Here is an 18,246-nt window from a genome sequence, read left to right on the forward strand (position 1 = left end):
TCCTTCTCCCCCCTCCTCCCAAGTCCTGGTCCTGTGATTTATGTTTCCCTGGCATAAATCTTTAAAAGCAAAGAAGTCGTAAACACACACATAACTTTGGTTCCTGTCAGTTGAAATCCCACGACACAAATCAACTGCCATCTAAATTAAATGTTTCTTTCACAGAAAGTGAAATATACTAACTGCAGTAATCAAAAGAAACTAACTCAGACTTTGTCCCCTTGGAATGTTGTAGCTCAAGTTAATGGACAGGCCAATGCCACTCCATGATCTGATCTGATCTGTCAACTGTGATTAGCCAATGAGTAGATTGTCATTGTATTGACACTTCAGTGGTCAAGATTCCTTGGTTAATTTATTTACTCTGGCTCTTAGGAAAAGAAGATTGAGGAGGAGCAGCTCAAGAAGTAGGAGAAGAATCATTATGATCTAGCACTGGAAGCCAAGAGAAGAAAGAAATTAAAGAAGTTGGGTGCCATTGACAGTGTTGAATATTTTATAACAATATTTTATATCATGGTAGCATGGGAGATCCTACTGAAGAAAATCAGACCAACAGATCAAGGAATATCCTAGAAGGAAATCATGTGGTTGACCTCTTCTCCAAGCCAGAGTTTATGGACACAAGCCAATTTGAGAAAACAAAAACAAACAAAACAGGATGAATTTCTATAGCAGCATTCAAAATTCTAAGATTTTTTTTTTGTCTCCAAGTATGTTCCCATTCATTATCTCATTTTATTTTCACAACAACTTAGATAGGTACAAAAGACCATTATCTGAAACAAACAGTTGGTAACCAATTAATATGTTGAAATGTCATCATTGAGGGCCTTACTATGTCCCTAGCATTATAATAGGAACTGATAAAAATACTTTGTATTTTTGTATACGCTTTTTGCAAATAACTTTCATGCATGTTCAATCAAAGTGTCTTACAGGTTACAGTCTTATGGCACCCAATGAACTGTTTCAAAACAAAAAAAAAAGGAGTGTTATAAATCACAGAATCAGGGAATCTTATGGCTAGAAGAAACAATTTTTCTCAATTCAGTTCAATAAATATTAAGTGTCTATGATAAATGAGGTGTTGTGTTAGGCACTTGGGATACAAAGACAGTCATAACAGACTTTTTTCTTAATAGAGAAGGAAAGATTTGTATACAAGCAGCTATGACACAAAGGAGGGTATGATAAGTGAAGGGATGGAAGGAACAAAAGGCAAGGCTTCACAGAGGAGGTAACTCCAGCCTTAGAAGTGGAAGGGATTTCAATAGATTGAGATGGGAGAAGAGTGCTTTCTAGACATGTGGGGCAGTATGTGCAAAGTTATGGAAATAGGAGAGGGTAGAATGAGAATAGTAAAAAGAGAAAAGTCTAATATGTCTAGAATGGAGAATTCCTCAAGGGACATAGTATGAGATAAGGTTGAAAAGGCAGGTTGGAGCTAAACCTGCAGTGTCAGGATCAACCATTTCTACCTTGCTAGAGAATAGGAAGCCATTGAAAGTCTTTGATCAGGTGATTTGAGTGGTGTGTTAGAAAGCTCTATAAAAAAGGTTTTGGATAAACTAAAATAAAGAAGAACATTTAGGAAACAGTTACTGTGGTGTAGATGAGAAGAAAATAACAAGCTATATTAAGTTATACAAGAGAAAGAGATAACTGATAGAGTAAGGTCATAGAAGAGAAGAATGAAGGTTTAGATGTGGTAAGGAAAAGAGCCATTTATTCTGAGACTGGAGGGAAGGAGGAGAAGATAGATGATTGGATAAAAGTTCCAAAGAATGGAAGAGGGAAGTTGAGGGATTTCATGTGGCATAGTCTTAATGTGATAGAATTATAGTATAACACCACCTCTGTGGTTATTTCCCTAATTCCCACTAGCACTGGCAGGTTGAGTCTCTAGAGAGCCATGGACTACTTCTACTCTCAGGGTCCCAGTGGTTCTGAGGGGCTGGCTTTTTCCTGACACTGTTGTTCATGAGACCCCACCTGGTGTGTTTCCCACTCCCCATCAATTATCAGCCACAGCTAATTAGCATTTAGAAAGCTGTATTTACTGCATTAACAATACATTAAAAATAATTCATACAAAACATTCCCCTCCCTCCCCACCAAAGTCTAGGGCACATTCTTCCACAAGCACCCACATAGTTCATGGGAAGAGAGGACTTAAGTTTAGAGCACAATAATTATAAGGCACATGTGTTTAGAGGACATACATGGCCAAAGGGTAAAGTGATAACTCCTGGTTACTAGAAATCCTTTCTTGAGACCTTAACCAGCATTATTTTCTGATTCAAGAAGCCACATGCCTTGAATCTGCTTTCTCCCTCAGGTATCTGTCTTTCAACATCTGCTGGTATCTGTGTTTGTCATCGTCCTTGGTCTGAGTCTCTCTCTGTGTTCTGGGTAGGATAACTTGTCTTCTATTATTTCTTTCTTTCTGATAACATTGTCAATAGTGGTATTGGGGAAGAGAAGCAAAAGGAAGAAGCTTTTCCCCTTCTAAGAACTGTTCGTTCTCAGGGGCTTGATTTGAACTGTAACCCTTCACTCCAGAACTGAAATTTTCTACCTTTGGGCTGGACCTCTCTGGACTGAACTCACTAATGGATTGATTACTATGATAAGGGTCTTCTAAAAAGTCTTCTGGGGCACCCTATGTGTGTTTATATATCTATGTATAAAACATGTAATGTATATATGAATACACACCTACACACACACACACACACACACACACACACACACGAACAACCCTAATGGGCATAACTGATTCTTTTCACCAATCACATATTGCTTTTATTCTTGAGATTCATTCTTCTTAAGAACAGACCATCTTACATACACATTGAAAACATTAGCACCTCTACTGATTGATAGGTATGGAGGAGGAGCTCCCTTACAACAAGATTATAGAATTTATAGTGCGAAGGAATTTTAAAGATCAGTTAGTCCACTCCCTCATGCTAGAAATAAGGAAACTGAGGCACAGAGAAGTGAAATCTCTTGCTTCTAAGTAAAATGGAAGGAAAGGTTTAATTCTGAGGGAGAGATAATAGACTTGGGGACTCGAGGGGACAAGGGAAAATCTGGATCAATTTTTGTGGGAAATGTGACAGACAATAAGAGCTCAAAGATTGCTGTGAAGAAGTTGAGGTTAGAGGGTGTAAATTTGTAGAAGAACCAGTCATCAACTCCTGTGATCCCAATCACATTGGCTCCTTCCCCTTTTCCCTTCCCCTATCTGTTCTGCTCTTTTCCCCTTGAAGATTTAATTCTATAGTGAAAAGCTTAATTTCAGACACAGAATAGAAACACTTTCACAGCTTCTGTTCTGAGATTCGGGAATCTGGGGTTAGTTTCCTGTGGCAACCCTTTTCTTTCATTTTGGAGAGACTTTGATGTATACTTCATTTGCATTCAGGAACCTACTTTTGCTAGATAAGAGGAGTTGCTCTTTGCTTCATGTAAGATATAGTTGTATCTTATTTGACAACAAACATCAACAAACCACTCAGGAGCCCCACTATAGCTCTTTTCTTTGTGCCCCCAAAGTATTGAGTCACCTCCATCATAGAAGTCAGATGGTAGTGAGGTAGCAGAAAGAGATCTCTATCTAAAATCAAATGCCCTTCCCACTCCTATAAAACCATAGCTCTTCCTTCCCTAAAAAAGGAAGAGGAATAAGTATTTAGGGGCCTACTCTGTGTCAGGCTTTATGCAAAACATTTCACAAATATTATCTCATTTGATCCTCACAAGAAGCAAACTTGTGAAGTAAGTACAATTGTTATTATGCCCATTTTACAGCTGAAGAAACTGAGACTCAGAGATTAAGTATTGTGGGGACTATATATATATATATATATATATATATATATATATATATATATATATATAATTAGTAGATGCTAGAAGTAAACCTGAAGCTGAGGCTTCTGTTTCTGATTCCAATGTGATTTACTCTCTACAACATTCCAGGTAGAAGAGATCAGGGTGGACTGAATGAGAATTAGATTCTATCCTAAGAGAAATGGGCTGTCTTTGAGTTCCTTTTTCTGTTCCATGTGTCTAACAGAAATGCCAGCCCCATGACACCTCCAGAATAGGATTCTATCTCCAGTAGGGGCCCTGAGGAACAGTGAATGGGGAATGTATATGGGTGGGAAAAGGGGAGTAGATAATAAGGATCCTGGATAATCACTCAGCCTGTCTGGACTTCAATTTCCTCATCTATAAAATGAGCTATAGGATCTCAAAGGTCCTTTCCATCTTTCAATACTATGATCCTATGGCTTAGACCCCAGGACTTTTGTTCCTTTAATATATTTAATCTAAGTAGGAATATCGTGTGTCTGAACGTTACTAATTTAAAGTTTCAAACAACTTTTTTTTTGACTCTGTCTACAACAGGTTTGCCTATTATCTGTATCAATCAATTGATTCAATTAAACAGACTGAAGCCAAAACATTTGTATATACACCTCTTCTCTCCACAGAGAATATAAATTCCACTAGTGGAGGAAGAAAAGAAAGTAGCATCTAGTATGTCCCAGGCACTGCGCTAAGAGTTTTACAAGTAGTCTCTTGTTTCTCCTCACAACAGCCCTGGGAGGTAAGTGCTATTATTTTCCTCATTTTATATTTGAGGAAACTGAAGCAGAACTTAAGTGACTTATCCAGGGTCACACAGCTAGGAAGCATCTGAGGCAGGATTAAAACTCAGTCCTTTCTGATTCCAGGACCAGAACTATCCTCTGTGGAACCCTGCTGCCTTTAAAGGGACTATGTCTTGAATACAGCACTTAGCACATGGCTGGACACAGTGAAGAAAGTCCTCAAATATTTGTGTATTGATTGATTGATTATATATGACAGGCAGTTGTATGTCGAGGTAGATAGACCACTGGGCCTGGAGTCTAGAACACCTGACTTTAAATCTGGCCTCAGGCTCTTAACAGCTGGGTGATCCAGGGCAAGTCACTTAACCTCTCTTTGCTTCAGTTTCCTCATCTGTAAAAAGGGGGTAATAATAATACTTGCCTTCCAGGATTGTCATGAAGGTCAAATAAGATAATAATTATAAAGAGGCTATCACACAGCCTGGCATATAGTAAGCACTATAGAAATGAAACTATTATGGTTATGATTATGATTATGATTATGATTATGATTATTATTCCTCCTCTTTCAACTCTTCCTCCTCATCTACCTCCTTCATCTCTTCTTCCTCCTTCTCTCCCCTGCCCAGGGCATAGTGGATTCCAGGCATGCCAAGATGCTTGTTTCTGTCTGGTAGAATTTTAATACAGCTATTTGCCAATCACCCTTCAGTTATTCTCTCCCTGTGTTGGGTTTGCCGTCTGACTAGGAATATATTTGCATGTCTACCATGTCAAATCCTTAGTTATAACCCTCTATTTCAATTCTTTTACTGCCTCATTCTGTTACTTTTATAAAACATTTAATCAAAAAAACCCTAAGCATGGTAACATCAAGAACCTGACATGCTTTCCTTATAGACCAAGTGTCCTTCATCTTACCCTTTGAGCAGCAGGGAGGGTAAAATGTTGCCAATTCATTTCTCAGGTGCTATTTGCTAGGAGGGGAGCATAAAGGTTTGTACTCGTGAATTGGATGGTTGTTCAGACTGTGCTGATAAATGCAGGAACCACAGGGTGCCTTGGTGTCTGTCTGTATGTCACCTACACTGGCGGAAGCCAGGAGGCAGCCAGAATCAATTTCACTTTCTTTGGTCCTATCAGTAGTTTTGGCTTCTCCCAGCTCTATACTGGCCAATTAGTCTCAACTACAGAGTTCTCTGGGAAAAAAAATCACCTCCAACATTTGTTCGCTGTCAGTTTTCCGGGAATAATTCTTTGCCTGAGATGTGGCAAAATACAGTAAATGCTGGTTTGTAATCAGCGAGAACTGGGTTTAAATTCTGACAGCCACTAGCTGTGTTACAACTGGGAAGTCACTTAAGTCCTCTGAGTCTCAGTTTCCTTGTCTGTAAAATGGAAATTATAATACTTTATTTCCTATTTCAGAGTATGACTGTGAGGCTCAAATCAAAACATGTAGGTAAAGTGCTTCATAAATGTTACCATACTAAATAAATGCCAGTTATGATCAAACTGAATTGAGCCATTGCCTCAATAAAATATGTATCTAGCATTCACTATATGACCAACCCTGGCTTAGGTGACTTACAGGATTGCAGTTTAGTGGTGGAAGGGACCACCCTTCCCTGACCACCCCAGACCATAGTGAGCCTTGCCTGTTCTAAACTTCATTAGTTGAGTCAAGTTTCAAATCCAGGTCTTTCAGCATACTTTTTGTATTGTACCATACTGTTTCCTCTGCCATGAGCTACAAAGAAATATAGGACACGCTCTAAACCCTAAAGGTGCTCAGTCTAATTGGAGATGGTAAGATAATATGTAAGAAAAATATAACTAAAATATAGAGCAATAAGTCTTCCCCATTGGGGGAACAGGGTTGAATTTTCAGTCAAAGGATTTAGGCTCAACAGCTTCTTGTTTTATTGTTTCAGTAGGTTCTGATTCTTCGTGACCCAATTTGGGGTTTTCTTAGCAAGGATACTGGAGTGGTTTGCCATTTCCTTCTCTAGCTCATTTGACAGAGGAGAAAACTGAGGCAAAGAGGGTTAAGTGACTTGCCCAGGGTCACACAGCTAGTAAGTGCCTGAAGCCAGATTTGAACTCATGAAGATGAGTCTTTCTGATTCCAAGCCCAATGCTCTACCCACTGCATTACCTAGTCTGCCCTATTATGTGCTAGGCACTATGCTAAGTGCTGGATGGCTGATAACTGACAGATCTCACACTAGTTCCCACTGACTTCTGTACCAGATGGGCAGCTGAATGTCCTATATAGCCAATCTTGTTCACTAATTGTTTGACATCTGTTCATTCCTTCCATTTACTTTAAAAAAGTAAAACTGGGAAATCTTGTCCTGAGCTTCCCCTTTTCTTGACCTTTCTTCCCCTCTGAGGTATCTCCAGGCACCCAAAGTCCTTACTATCTCTTTTCCGTTTCTCTTTGAAAACCAGTTTCTACTAAAACAGGGATTCTTAACTCTTTTTGCATCATGGACCCTTTCTCAGAATGTTTTCCAGTGCATAAAATAAAACATAGGATTATGATGGAAACCAACTATATTGAAATGCTGTTATCAGAATATTAAAGTTCCAATTTTGGATTCCCTGAAATCAATCCATGGACTCCCAGGTTAAGAATCCCTGCATTAAAAGAGTATAAGACCATAGACTTAAAGTAGGGATCTTGGAGGTCACTGAGTTCAAATTCCTCATTTAAAAGGTAAGGAAACTGAGGCCCAGAGAGAAGTGATTTGCCCAGGATCACACAGCTAGTTTGAGTCTGAGGAGGGATGTGAACCCAGGTTTGTGGCAGAACCAGTGTTGCCCTGGAAGTTTCTTTCTCCCATTCACAAAATGGGAAGGCATCACCTAAAAGAAGACAAAGTTACTCCAGGGCTCTTATTGACCTGGCTTCTCTAACCCAGCTTTCTGGTCATCTGAAGGCATAAAACGTCCTAGCCACATAGGGTCTTGGTCCTTCAGAGTCAGTAGATTCTGTCCTTCAATGATATACCGGCCTCGTGACCAAACATCTTTCCATATGGAGACTAGTGGGCCCATGTACAGAGCTGATAAGTTGCACTGGATGCTTTTGGTATCCTTGCTGTGCAAAAGCACACACCTCCACCTTTGTTAATCGATCAGTGATGGGCAAGTGCCTCATTTGGCTCCTGACCTAAGAGAGGAATGGAATTGGAGCCTCCTCTAACACAGATTTTCCTCATTCTAAGTCCAATGTTGGAACCATGATCCCATTCAGTCTCATGTAGCAATTCATATTAACTGCCAAGGATTGATTGTATTATCCTTTCCAGGGATATTTTAATTCCAATAGGGAAAAAACTTTTCAGCATGGGCTTTAGGGCTTAAAATGTTGCTAGAACCTGTACCTATGGTTCTGGGGAGTTTGGATCATTCTTAGAATAAAAAGAGAGGTTGGGGAAATTAGGAGGAAAATAGAGAGAATTAATTATTTTTTTCTTGCTCAAAAATTGTTGCACAGAATAAATGTTTCTTAATAAATCTAACAATTTATGTTTGATATTCTAGAGAGAAAATGCCACTGGCATCAACATTACCTCGCAAAATTCTTATTCAAACAGTACTTTGGGAAATGCTATCCAAAGTCAAAGGAATAAATATCTTTAATGGTGGAATTTCAAGCACAGGGAAATTATGTCAGGAAAATTGAGCTTTTTGGTCATACCTACAATTATATTATTTAATACACTATTTTTTTTTTACTTTTTCAAACAACTGACCCCCAGTTGAAATTTTCCTTAGGGGGCATTAGAGAGGTGGAATGGACTAATAGACAAAAGTCTGTTGAGAGAAGAGGAGGTAGCCTGCCAGGTTTCTATGCTAATTTTAATTTGGTAAACCAAAGTACATCCAAACAGATTACAATCTCATGGAGAACAGGGATGCATTTCTTCTCTTATATACCCAGAGTAACTATCATAAGGCTTAATGCAAAGTCAGTGGATACTGTCTTCCACACTCAGGGATGCTCAGTTCACTCACACTCTTCCCATTAACCCATCTATTGAAACTTGCTCTCAAGAAATGATTTGAACTCATTTCCATTTAGATATCTCAAGAGTAGATAGTTTAATGTGTTTAGAGAGTAGTGTAAAGTGTTATCCTTCCCACAGGGCTTTGTATCATCATCATCATCATCATCACCATCACCATCAAATAGCTAGCATTTATATAGCACTTTAATGTGTACAAAATACTTTACAAATATGATCTCGTTTAATTTTCATAACATCATGGGCAGTAGGTTCTATAATCATCACTATTTTACAAATGAGAAAATTAAGGCACAATGACTTGCCCAGGGTCACACAGTTAAGTCAATGTTTGAGGTTGGATTTGAACTCAGGTCTTCCTGACTCCAGCTCCAGTACTCCACCCATTGCATCATCTAACACTTTCCCCCAACCCCCAAAATCATATCTTGAGGCTAAAGACAAGGCCCAGAAAGTAGAATTTCAGTCATTGGCAAGTCCAAGAAGGAGGTATTTTATGGACTGAGAAGAATTTCTTGAATCACTGACATCCCAATCACATGGGTGACCCCTGTTCTGCTTATGCCTAAGGCTAACCCTGGCAATACTTCAACAAACAGTTGGAGCTTATATTGAAATGAATAGAATCTCCACCTTTCTTTGTCCTAAAATAAATGAGATCTAGTTCTGATCTAACTCCAATATCACTGCCTTTCTCTTAGGTCTTCCAGTGTTTCCAACAAATGAAGGAAAACCAGGTAGCCATGAAAACAAACAACAGCAGCAAAATCCCCAAAGCAATCAAACTAACAAACCCTGGTCTTAGTTATAAAAGCTATTCCTTGGGCTATGTGTAAGGATTTTTTTTTGCATTATTTAATATAATACCTTTCCAGGTATATGTGAGATCAGTATAATACTGGCAAGTGTTGGCAAGTGAACACCATGCATGCTAAGCTCAACCCTGGAGGACATTGCACACTGAAGCAAAACAACAACTACAGAGCAACACACTTAGAGACAGTCATCCTTGTACACAGTGCCGTAACATGGAAATACAGGGCATCCCAAAAGTCTTAGTGCAATGTTAAGGTTAATAGGCTTATTCCTCTAATAAGTCAATCATTCAGGAAACATTTATCAAGTGCCCAATTTGTACCAGACCGTGTATTAGATAGTGGGGATACAAAGACAGAAATGAATACTCCTTGCCTTCATAGAGTGTACATTCAAGAGGAGGAAATACCATCATACATGCAAATAAGTACTTGTTCACACAAATACTTAAAACTCACAGACATATAGGTTTTCTCCTTCACCTACAAACACAGTACACAGATATCCAGACACATGCACACAGTATAGAATAGGGGGAAGTGTGCTACATTTGGAGTCAGAAGCCCTAGATTAGAATCCAGTCTCTTCTATTTACTGAGTGACCTTTGAACCCCAAGTTTCTTCCTCCTTCGTCAAGTGACGAGGTTGAACCAGATGACTTCAGGGGGACAGGGTCCTCTCCAACTCTAGCTCTATGATCCTATATGAGCATACAATCACGTGCAGAGATTTACCCCTTCAAACATAAACAAGTACACATATAACATCCTCCCCAAATAAATATACACACAGGCTCACCTCTCCACAGATATACATACTTATTCATACATATGCCTAAATACACTCAGCCACGTATGTACAGGCTCTTTTTTCCACCTGTATGCATAGATACCTCCATATACACACATATGGGCGTATGTGCATATATGTATATTTTTATATTATATGTGTGTATATATACATATAATCTGTCCTTGTATGTAACTATTTCTGTCTGTATGTATATCTATATCTATATTTCTGTCTTCATAATTCTTTGTAGCCTCACCATCTCATTACATATACATATATAGATACTTATACATATATACTCACATGTATCTGTGCATGGATACACACATACATACATATATACATATACACTTAGGTTTACTCTCCCCTGCCCCTTCAACCCAAATGTACACAGAGCCATGTCACAACAGAAACACATGCACCGAGGGCATCTACTGGCTCATCGCCTGACTGTAGATCAGAGAGCTTCTACTGAGCCAACCCTCTTCCTCTAACTTGCTGCCAAAATACTCTCTATTTAAATTCAGTGACTGTATCAAATCCTATTAAAGGTCAGCACCATAAGCCTCTATCTTCTTGTTCAAAAGGAAAGAATGGCTCCATTTATGGACTGGGTACTGCAGCTCAGGTGCCATGCCCATGGATTACTGTACCTAGATGAAGTGCCCCATGAAATGGGGTGGCTGTGGGGGTTGGGAGGGAGGCTTCAGGCTGCCATTTATCAGTTGCTGGCGGCTGCCTAGGGCGTGTGTACCAGACCACCTTCTGCAGCCTCTCGATAAAAGGCTTAGCTTCAGCTTGTTCTGTTGCCTGGGAGGCTTATCTGAGACTAGAAGAACCAGGATGGGGGTGAGGGGGGGAGGACAACAACTGTTTTCCATCTGCTTAAAAAAAGAATGTGGGGGAAGAAAAAAAAAGCAAGAAAGAAAATAATACCCCTGAAACTCAAATGCTGCCAAGTGAGCTGAGCATCCTGTGATTTTGAACTTTTCTTCTTGCTTCATGGAGGAAGGGACAATTGGGGGAAATAGGTTGCCAAGAAAAGGGACATTTCAGAGGTCAGCCTCTCTCAAATGTCAGGTTAATTAAAAGAAAATCAGTGACTCAGGTGCGAAGGCTAGGACGCTCAGTAAAGGTTTGCACTGAAGTGAATTATGTTTGACATGTTGTATCTAGATTTACTTGCCTTGGCAAATTGAAATAAGATTGTTGCTTTGCTGATTTGTAGATCAATCTTGGGCTGGGGGATGGGGTGGAGGTGAAGTCTGGAAGAACTGGCTTATTATCTATTGGGAACTGTTATTAGCTATAGGTATCCTCCCTGGTCCTAAAGCCTGGTGCCAAACAGTACCTCTTTCACATAACAGCCCTTCAAATACTTGAAGAAAAGTTACCTTGTTCCTCCTGAGGCTTCTTGTCCACAGAATTAACAACCCCAATCATTCCAATCCATTGTTCCCATGTTTTGTTTTTCATAGAAGCTCTGTGAGGTAGCTAGGGCAGAGATTATTTCCATTTTACAGAAGAGGAACCCAAAACTCAGAAAAGTGACATGATTATGTAGGCAAAATGGGCATTAAGATTAAGGACTCCTACTTGATTTCAGCTTTGCATTATAATTTCTAAAACTAAGCTTTCCTTCTGCAAAATATTCTTTAGCCCTAACTAGAATTTTAAACTCAGTGCTCTCTTCCTTTCATCTCAGATATATCTCACTCTCAGGGGTGGGGAACCTGCGGCCTCGAGGTCACATGTGGCCCTCTAGATGCTCAAGTGCGGTCCTTTGAATCCAAACTGTACAGAACAAATCTCCTTAATAACAGGGTAATAATAATAAAAAGTGCCTGTAGGTAAATCACAGCCTCTCTAAGCCTTGTTTTCTTCATCCATTAAATGGAGAGGAGAGTGAACTTGGCACAGAGAAGAGTTGGCCTGGGATTCAGGAAGAACTGGATTTCAATTCCGTCTCTGACACATACCTGCTGTGTGACCCCGAGCAGGTTGCTTGAATTCTCAGTGTGCCCCTACAACTCTGTTAAGACTAAAGAACAGTGCGGGTGATGATCTGCACTGGTACAGGAAGTTCCTTAAGGGAAGCTCCTTGTGCCAATGAAGTTAGAAATCTGGTAAAAATGAAAGTAAAAATAAAATGAGGATAATAGTACTTGTACAAATGAAATCACTGGTGTAGTCCCTGTCATTAGTCCCATCCCCAATAATCTCTTGTAGTACCAACCTCACAGCATTGTTGTGAGGTTCAAATGAGATAATGTATATGAAGTATTTCACAAGCATTAAAGCTGCTTTAACTGTCAGATATTATAATTCCTAGGACCCACAAGTCCTATAAAAGGCTGCTTTGTCAGGCGTTCTCCCCCAGCTGCCATGTGAACCCACAGCACAGTGCTCTGCATAGAGTAGGAACTTTATAAATGCTTGCCCTAGTCTAAACACGATCACTAATAATAATAATCCTTTGTGTTTGAGGAGTGCTTTTTAAATCCTTCAAAAAGAGTTAAAGGATCATGAGTTCATTTAGCTCTTAGACCCATCCATTTTAACAAGCCTGTCATCAGGACTGTCAGGAAATATCCCTGTGCAACAGATGGGGAAACCAGAGCCCAGAAAAATGACAACCAAAGGCACCCAGCTCATTAGCGGAAGATCCATATAGTGAGGTCTTCTAACTCCCAACCAGTCCCATGTGATGATAGCTCATGTTTATAGAAGGATGCTCAGTTTACAAAGCATTTCCCCCATGATGACATCATGAGTTACAACAGAAACAGCACTGAATTCAGAGTCAGAAGACCCAAGTTTGATTCCTGGTTCTGCTATTTTCTCCCTATATAAACATGAACGAGATGGCTCACCTCTGTAGGGTTCAGTTTTCTCATCTGTCTAAGAGGAGGGCTGGATTAAATGTTTCTAAAGCTATGATTGTGGGAAGAATCCATGTATTATTTTTATAGATGAGGAAACAAAGAGTCAATTCTATCAAAGTCTTCCTTTTCTATCCTGGCATGGAGATGATCCTTTGTTTCCAAAATCTATGCTGGAGAAGCAACACTCTAGTAGGTTCGGCTAAATTATAAATACTTTGAGAACCAATCTCAGGGGCAGGTTGCATGGCTATTGTCAGAGAGGCAGCCTGTCTAAATTTTGTATCTCTCCAGCATCTGGAACAGTGTTCTGCCCTCAATACTGTTTACTATACATTTGTTGAGTTGAATGGAATCACCACCACTGGCTCCAACCTATTTTTCTTGTCTCATTGGACATTATTTCCTCTTCCACATTCTGTGATCCAGTCAAATTGGTCTTTTCTTTGCATCTATTTCCCTTCTCTATGCTTTCAAATTGCCTGTTCCACGTTTCTGGAATGTACCCTTCTCTTACCCTTTAGTTTCACACTTTCTCTGCTCCATTAATGTGCAGCTTAAGCATCATCTTCTTCAGGAAGCCTTTCCTGATTCACCCCCAACCACACCCCAAATCTCTCCCAAACTACCTTATATTTAATTACTTTATATATTTAAATTTTACATTTATGTTGCTTATATTTTTGCAATATTTTTGCAATATTTTACCTCCCCCATTAAAATGTAAATTTCTTGGGAACAGGGATTATTATTTCATTCATTGTACTTGCATCCCCAGTAATTGACACATAGTAAATGCTTAATACTTTTTTTTATTGATAGTCTCTTTGCACCAAGGAATTTTTTAATAAGGTGGTGAGTTCCTCATCACTGGAAGTGTTCATGCAGAGAGGAGCCATATTGCAGGTAGAAAGGGAGATTAGATCACTGCTAAGGTTCCTTATGATTCTGGGGAAAATTCAGACTGGAATCAACAAGGATAAAGGCCTGGGACCTGGCAGAATGAAGAAGTAATTGTTAAAGGTGGTGCTGACTGAGCTGGGACAACAGGTCAAAGTAGCTGAGCCTTGGGGTCTCCTTGACCACCCTGGAATGACACTCAACTGGTGCAGAGAAATCCATTTCATAGAAGACCCTAGGAAGGAGGGAGGGGAATATGTGAAGGAGGAGCCTGGAGGTCAGAAACTGATGAGCTTTTAATACTTCCCCTCCCAATCTTATCTTCTCCTTCCTCCCAATATGCCTTTCTTAGACATCCAGAATAATTGCTTTATTGTCCTCACACATGCTATACTAATTCTTGACAAGAAATCTTTAGTTATGCCCTGACACACAGAGCCATTGGGATCATTGTGATTATTGTTTTTTGTAAACCTTAAAGAATATTAAATACACACATGAATATTGCACATATACATGATTATATATACACATATATGCATATGTAGACATACACATTACACACACATATGTATTTATATATACATATGTTCTATCATTATTATTATCCTTTATTTAATGGAATTCAGGTATAGAAAGCTTCAGGTATTGGAACAAGTGCCTATCATATTTATTATCCTTTTATGTTTAATATTCCATGAACTCTTTACACAGGTTGATAAAATGATTGCTTTTTTGTAATTGAGCATTAGGCTATAAACTCATCTTTTGTATACTCAATGAAAGCATCTAGCAGAAGACAGAACAACAGGGATAATATACACTTTATCCTGTTCTCATATGGTTTTGATTTTTCTATCAGGTCTCTATGTTTTGAGAGCTTTTCATTCAGCATGATTTGGAGGTTATGAGTATTCAATGTAGATTGAAAAATCTACTAAGATTTTGTTCTGAAATGTTTATAAGTCAAGGTTATTTCTGTGAGATTTGTTTGTGATGATGATCTGTCTCCAGTTGAGGATATTTGTTGAATTCTCAAAAAATTCGGGTTAGTCATAACAGAAATTTGTTTCTCTAAGTTTATGAAGAATAATGAGCTGCAGGTATAGAATTCTAGAAAATCAATTGTCTTTCTAAGATTTTGATAGGTCCTAAATTTTCACAATTTGGAGTGTTCAGTTTTCTTTCAAAATCTGCATCAATCAATAAGTTTGGGTTTCTTAAGAATAAACCTTCTGTAATTTCTGGTGATAAAAACCTGGTCTTCTATTGCAATCATAAACTCTTTTGTTTCTCTTTTTTAAATAAGGCACATGATTCAGTGATTTGTCCAGTCCTTCTTTGTGGACATATCATTGTTAGCTGAGATCATGTGGGTGTCACCCATGAAGGATCTGTTTATAATTATTGTTATATTTGTTATTTTATTTATATTTCATTATTTTTATTATGGGTACTTATTGTTGTTGTTATTGTGTTATTATTATTATTATTATTATTATTGTTCCCCCCACTTGGAATAACCTGCCCTCTACTCTCTGCCTATCTAATTTTATTTATTGTAAAAATCCACTTCAAATCTCACCTCCTCCATGTGGTCATATTTAATTATTCTAGGACATAATAACCTTTCTACCTTTGGGGGGTCCTGTGCTACAACTGGCATATTGTCATTGCCTTGTATCTTATAACTTTGGAGAGATTGCAGGACATGAAGGATACAGCCTTGGACTTGACATCAGGAAAACTGGAATTCATATTCTCCTCTGACACTATGATTATAGGTAACTCTATTTATTGGAGCCTTAGTTTCTTCATCTATAAACTAAGGATAATTACACCTGTAGTGGACACCTCACAGGATTTTGGGTACTCAAATGACATAACGTATATAAAGCACACTGAAAACTTTAAAGCACTATTTAAATGTTATTTGTTTTTGTTGTTCTATTATTAATCTCTGTTTTTTTTTCTTAATAGACTCTAAGTTTTCAATGCACTAGCAAGATTGCTGCACCAGGGGGGAGGAGCCAAGATGGCAGGGTGAAAGCAGTGACTTGCTTGAGCTTTCCTCCAAACCCCTGCAAATACTCATAAAAAATGGCTCTAAACAAATTCTGAAGCAGCAGAACCCACAAAAAGACAGAGTGAAACAAATTTCCAGCCCAAGACAACCTGGATGATTGATCAGAAAGGTGTATCGCGCCGGGCTGGGAGCTCAGTGCAGTGTGGTGTGGGTGTGCAGGCTGCTGCAAACCTGGAGCAGGCCTCAGAGGACTGAATCACGGGCCCTTGTGGAGGTTTCCAGACTCCTTAATCCACCAATGCCAAAGACAACTTAGAAGGTCAGTGGGAAAAGTCTGTTTCTGTCAGTGCTGAGAAAGGAAGGCGGGGTTTCAGCTCCATTCCCCAAAAGCATGGCGCTGGGGGGGCAGCTGCTTCCCGAGCTTCCGGCCCACAGACTGAGGGGGAATCCAGTGGCTGATCAGAAAGGGATTGCAAGGATCCCTTTGCCAGCGCTCAGGCAGGAATCTCTTGCTTTGCCAGTGTTTGGATCTGGGCCACAGTTCTGGGCGGTGGCGCTGGGGTGAGAAGGAACACTAGCTTGGTGGAGCTTGTAGCGGCTGTGAAGAGCAAACCCTCCTCACAGTTACAGAACAGAAAGAAGTACTTGTAGTCACAGGCCAGGAAAGGAGTAAACACCTCACCTCTTATCATACCACCTCTTATCATACCTGTAAACTGAAAATTTACAGGTCCCTACAAGTATCTCTGAAAACAGCTACACAAACACCCTGAAGCTTGGGACAGTACATTCTCCACACTGGAAGCAGATTCGTACCTTAACAAAGAGTTTAAAACTCAAGTAATTGCTGGAATCATGAGCAAGCAGCGCAAAAAGAGTCAGACCATAGAATCTTACTTTGGTGAAAAAGAAGATCAAAATATACAACCAGAAGAAGACAACAAAGTCAAAGCTCAATCTACATCCAAAGCCTCCAAGAAAAATATGAATCAGTCCCAGGCCTTGGAAGAGCTCAAAAGGGATTTTGAGAAGCAAAAGGGAAGTAGAGGAAAAACTGAGAGTGATGCAAGAAAATCAAAAAACAAGTCAACAGCTTGCTAAAGGAGACCCAAAAAAATACTGAAGAAAATAACACCTTAAAAAATAGCCTAACCCAAATGGCAAAAGAGGTCCAAAAAGCCAATGAGGAGAAAAATGCCCTAAAAAGAAAAATTGGCCAAATGGAAAAGGAAGTCCAAAAGCTTACTGAAGAAAATACTTCCTTAAAAATTAGAATAGAGCAATTGGAAGATAGTGACTTTATGAGAAATCAAGACACTGTAAAACAAATCCAAAAGAATGAAAAATTAGAAAACAATGTGAAATATCTCATTGGAAAAACAACTGACCTGGAAAATAGATCCAGGAGAGAGAATTTAAAAATTATTGGACTATCTGAAAGCCATGATCAAAAAAAGAGCCTAGACATCATCTTTCAAGAAATTATCAAGGAAAACTGCCCTGATATATTAGAACCAGAGGGCAAAATAGAAATTGAAAGAATCCACAGATCTCCTCCTGAAAGAGATCCCCAAAGGAAAACTCCTAGGAATATTATAGCCAAATTCCAGAGTTCCCAGGTCAAGGAGAAAATATTACAAGCTGCCAGAAGGAAACAGTTCAAGTACTGTGGAAACACAATCAGGATAACACAAGATTTAGCAGCTTCTACATTAAAGGACGCAGGGCATGGAATATAATATTCCAGAGGGCAAAGGAGATAGGATTACAACCAAGAATCACCTACCCAGCAAAACTGAGTATAATCCTTCAGGGGAAAAAAGGGTCATTCAGTGAAATAGAGGACTTTCAAGCATTCTTGATGAAAAGACCAGAGCTGAATAGAAAATTTGACTTTCAAATACAGGACTCAAGTGGAACATGAAGAGGTAAACAGGAAAGAGAAATCATAAGAGACTTATTAAGATTGAACTGTTTACATTCCTGCATGGAAAGATGATATTTATAACTCATGAGATCTTTGTCAGTATTAGGGTAGTTGGAGGAAAAAAATTATATGTATGTATATATAGATAGATAGATAGATAGATAGAGGGCACAGGGTGAGTTGAAGATTAAGGGGTCATATCTGGAGAATAAAATTAAGGGATGAGAGAGGATTA

At 39.0% G+C, this 18,246-nt stretch overlaps 1 protein-coding gene across 5 annotated transcripts in view; it reads right to left on the minus strand.

The window, feature by feature from the left end:
* Positions 1–18,246, minus strand: part of GYPC (glycophorin C (Gerbich blood group)) — a 94,328-nt gene that overhangs the window by 34,682 nt on the left and 41,400 nt on the right. Inside the window, exon 2 of one of the 5 annotated variants that reach the window (XM_020967130.2) lies at positions 11,671–11,770. The exons of the other annotated variants lie outside the window; for them this stretch is intronic. Coding sequence (XP_020822789.1) covers positions 11,671–11,770 — 100 coding nt within the window. The remainder of the gene's footprint in view (positions 1–11,670; positions 11,771–18,246) is intronic. 5 annotated transcript variants of the gene reach the window in all.

Source organism: Phascolarctos cinereus, unplaced genomic scaffold (assembly GCF_003287225.1).
Source record: "Phascolarctos cinereus isolate Bilbo 61053 unplaced genomic scaffold, phaCin_HiC Scaffold_726;HRSCAF=1367, whole genome shotgun sequence".
Taxonomy (NCBI): Eukaryota; Metazoa; Chordata; class Mammalia; order Diprotodontia; family Phascolarctidae; genus Phascolarctos; species Phascolarctos cinereus.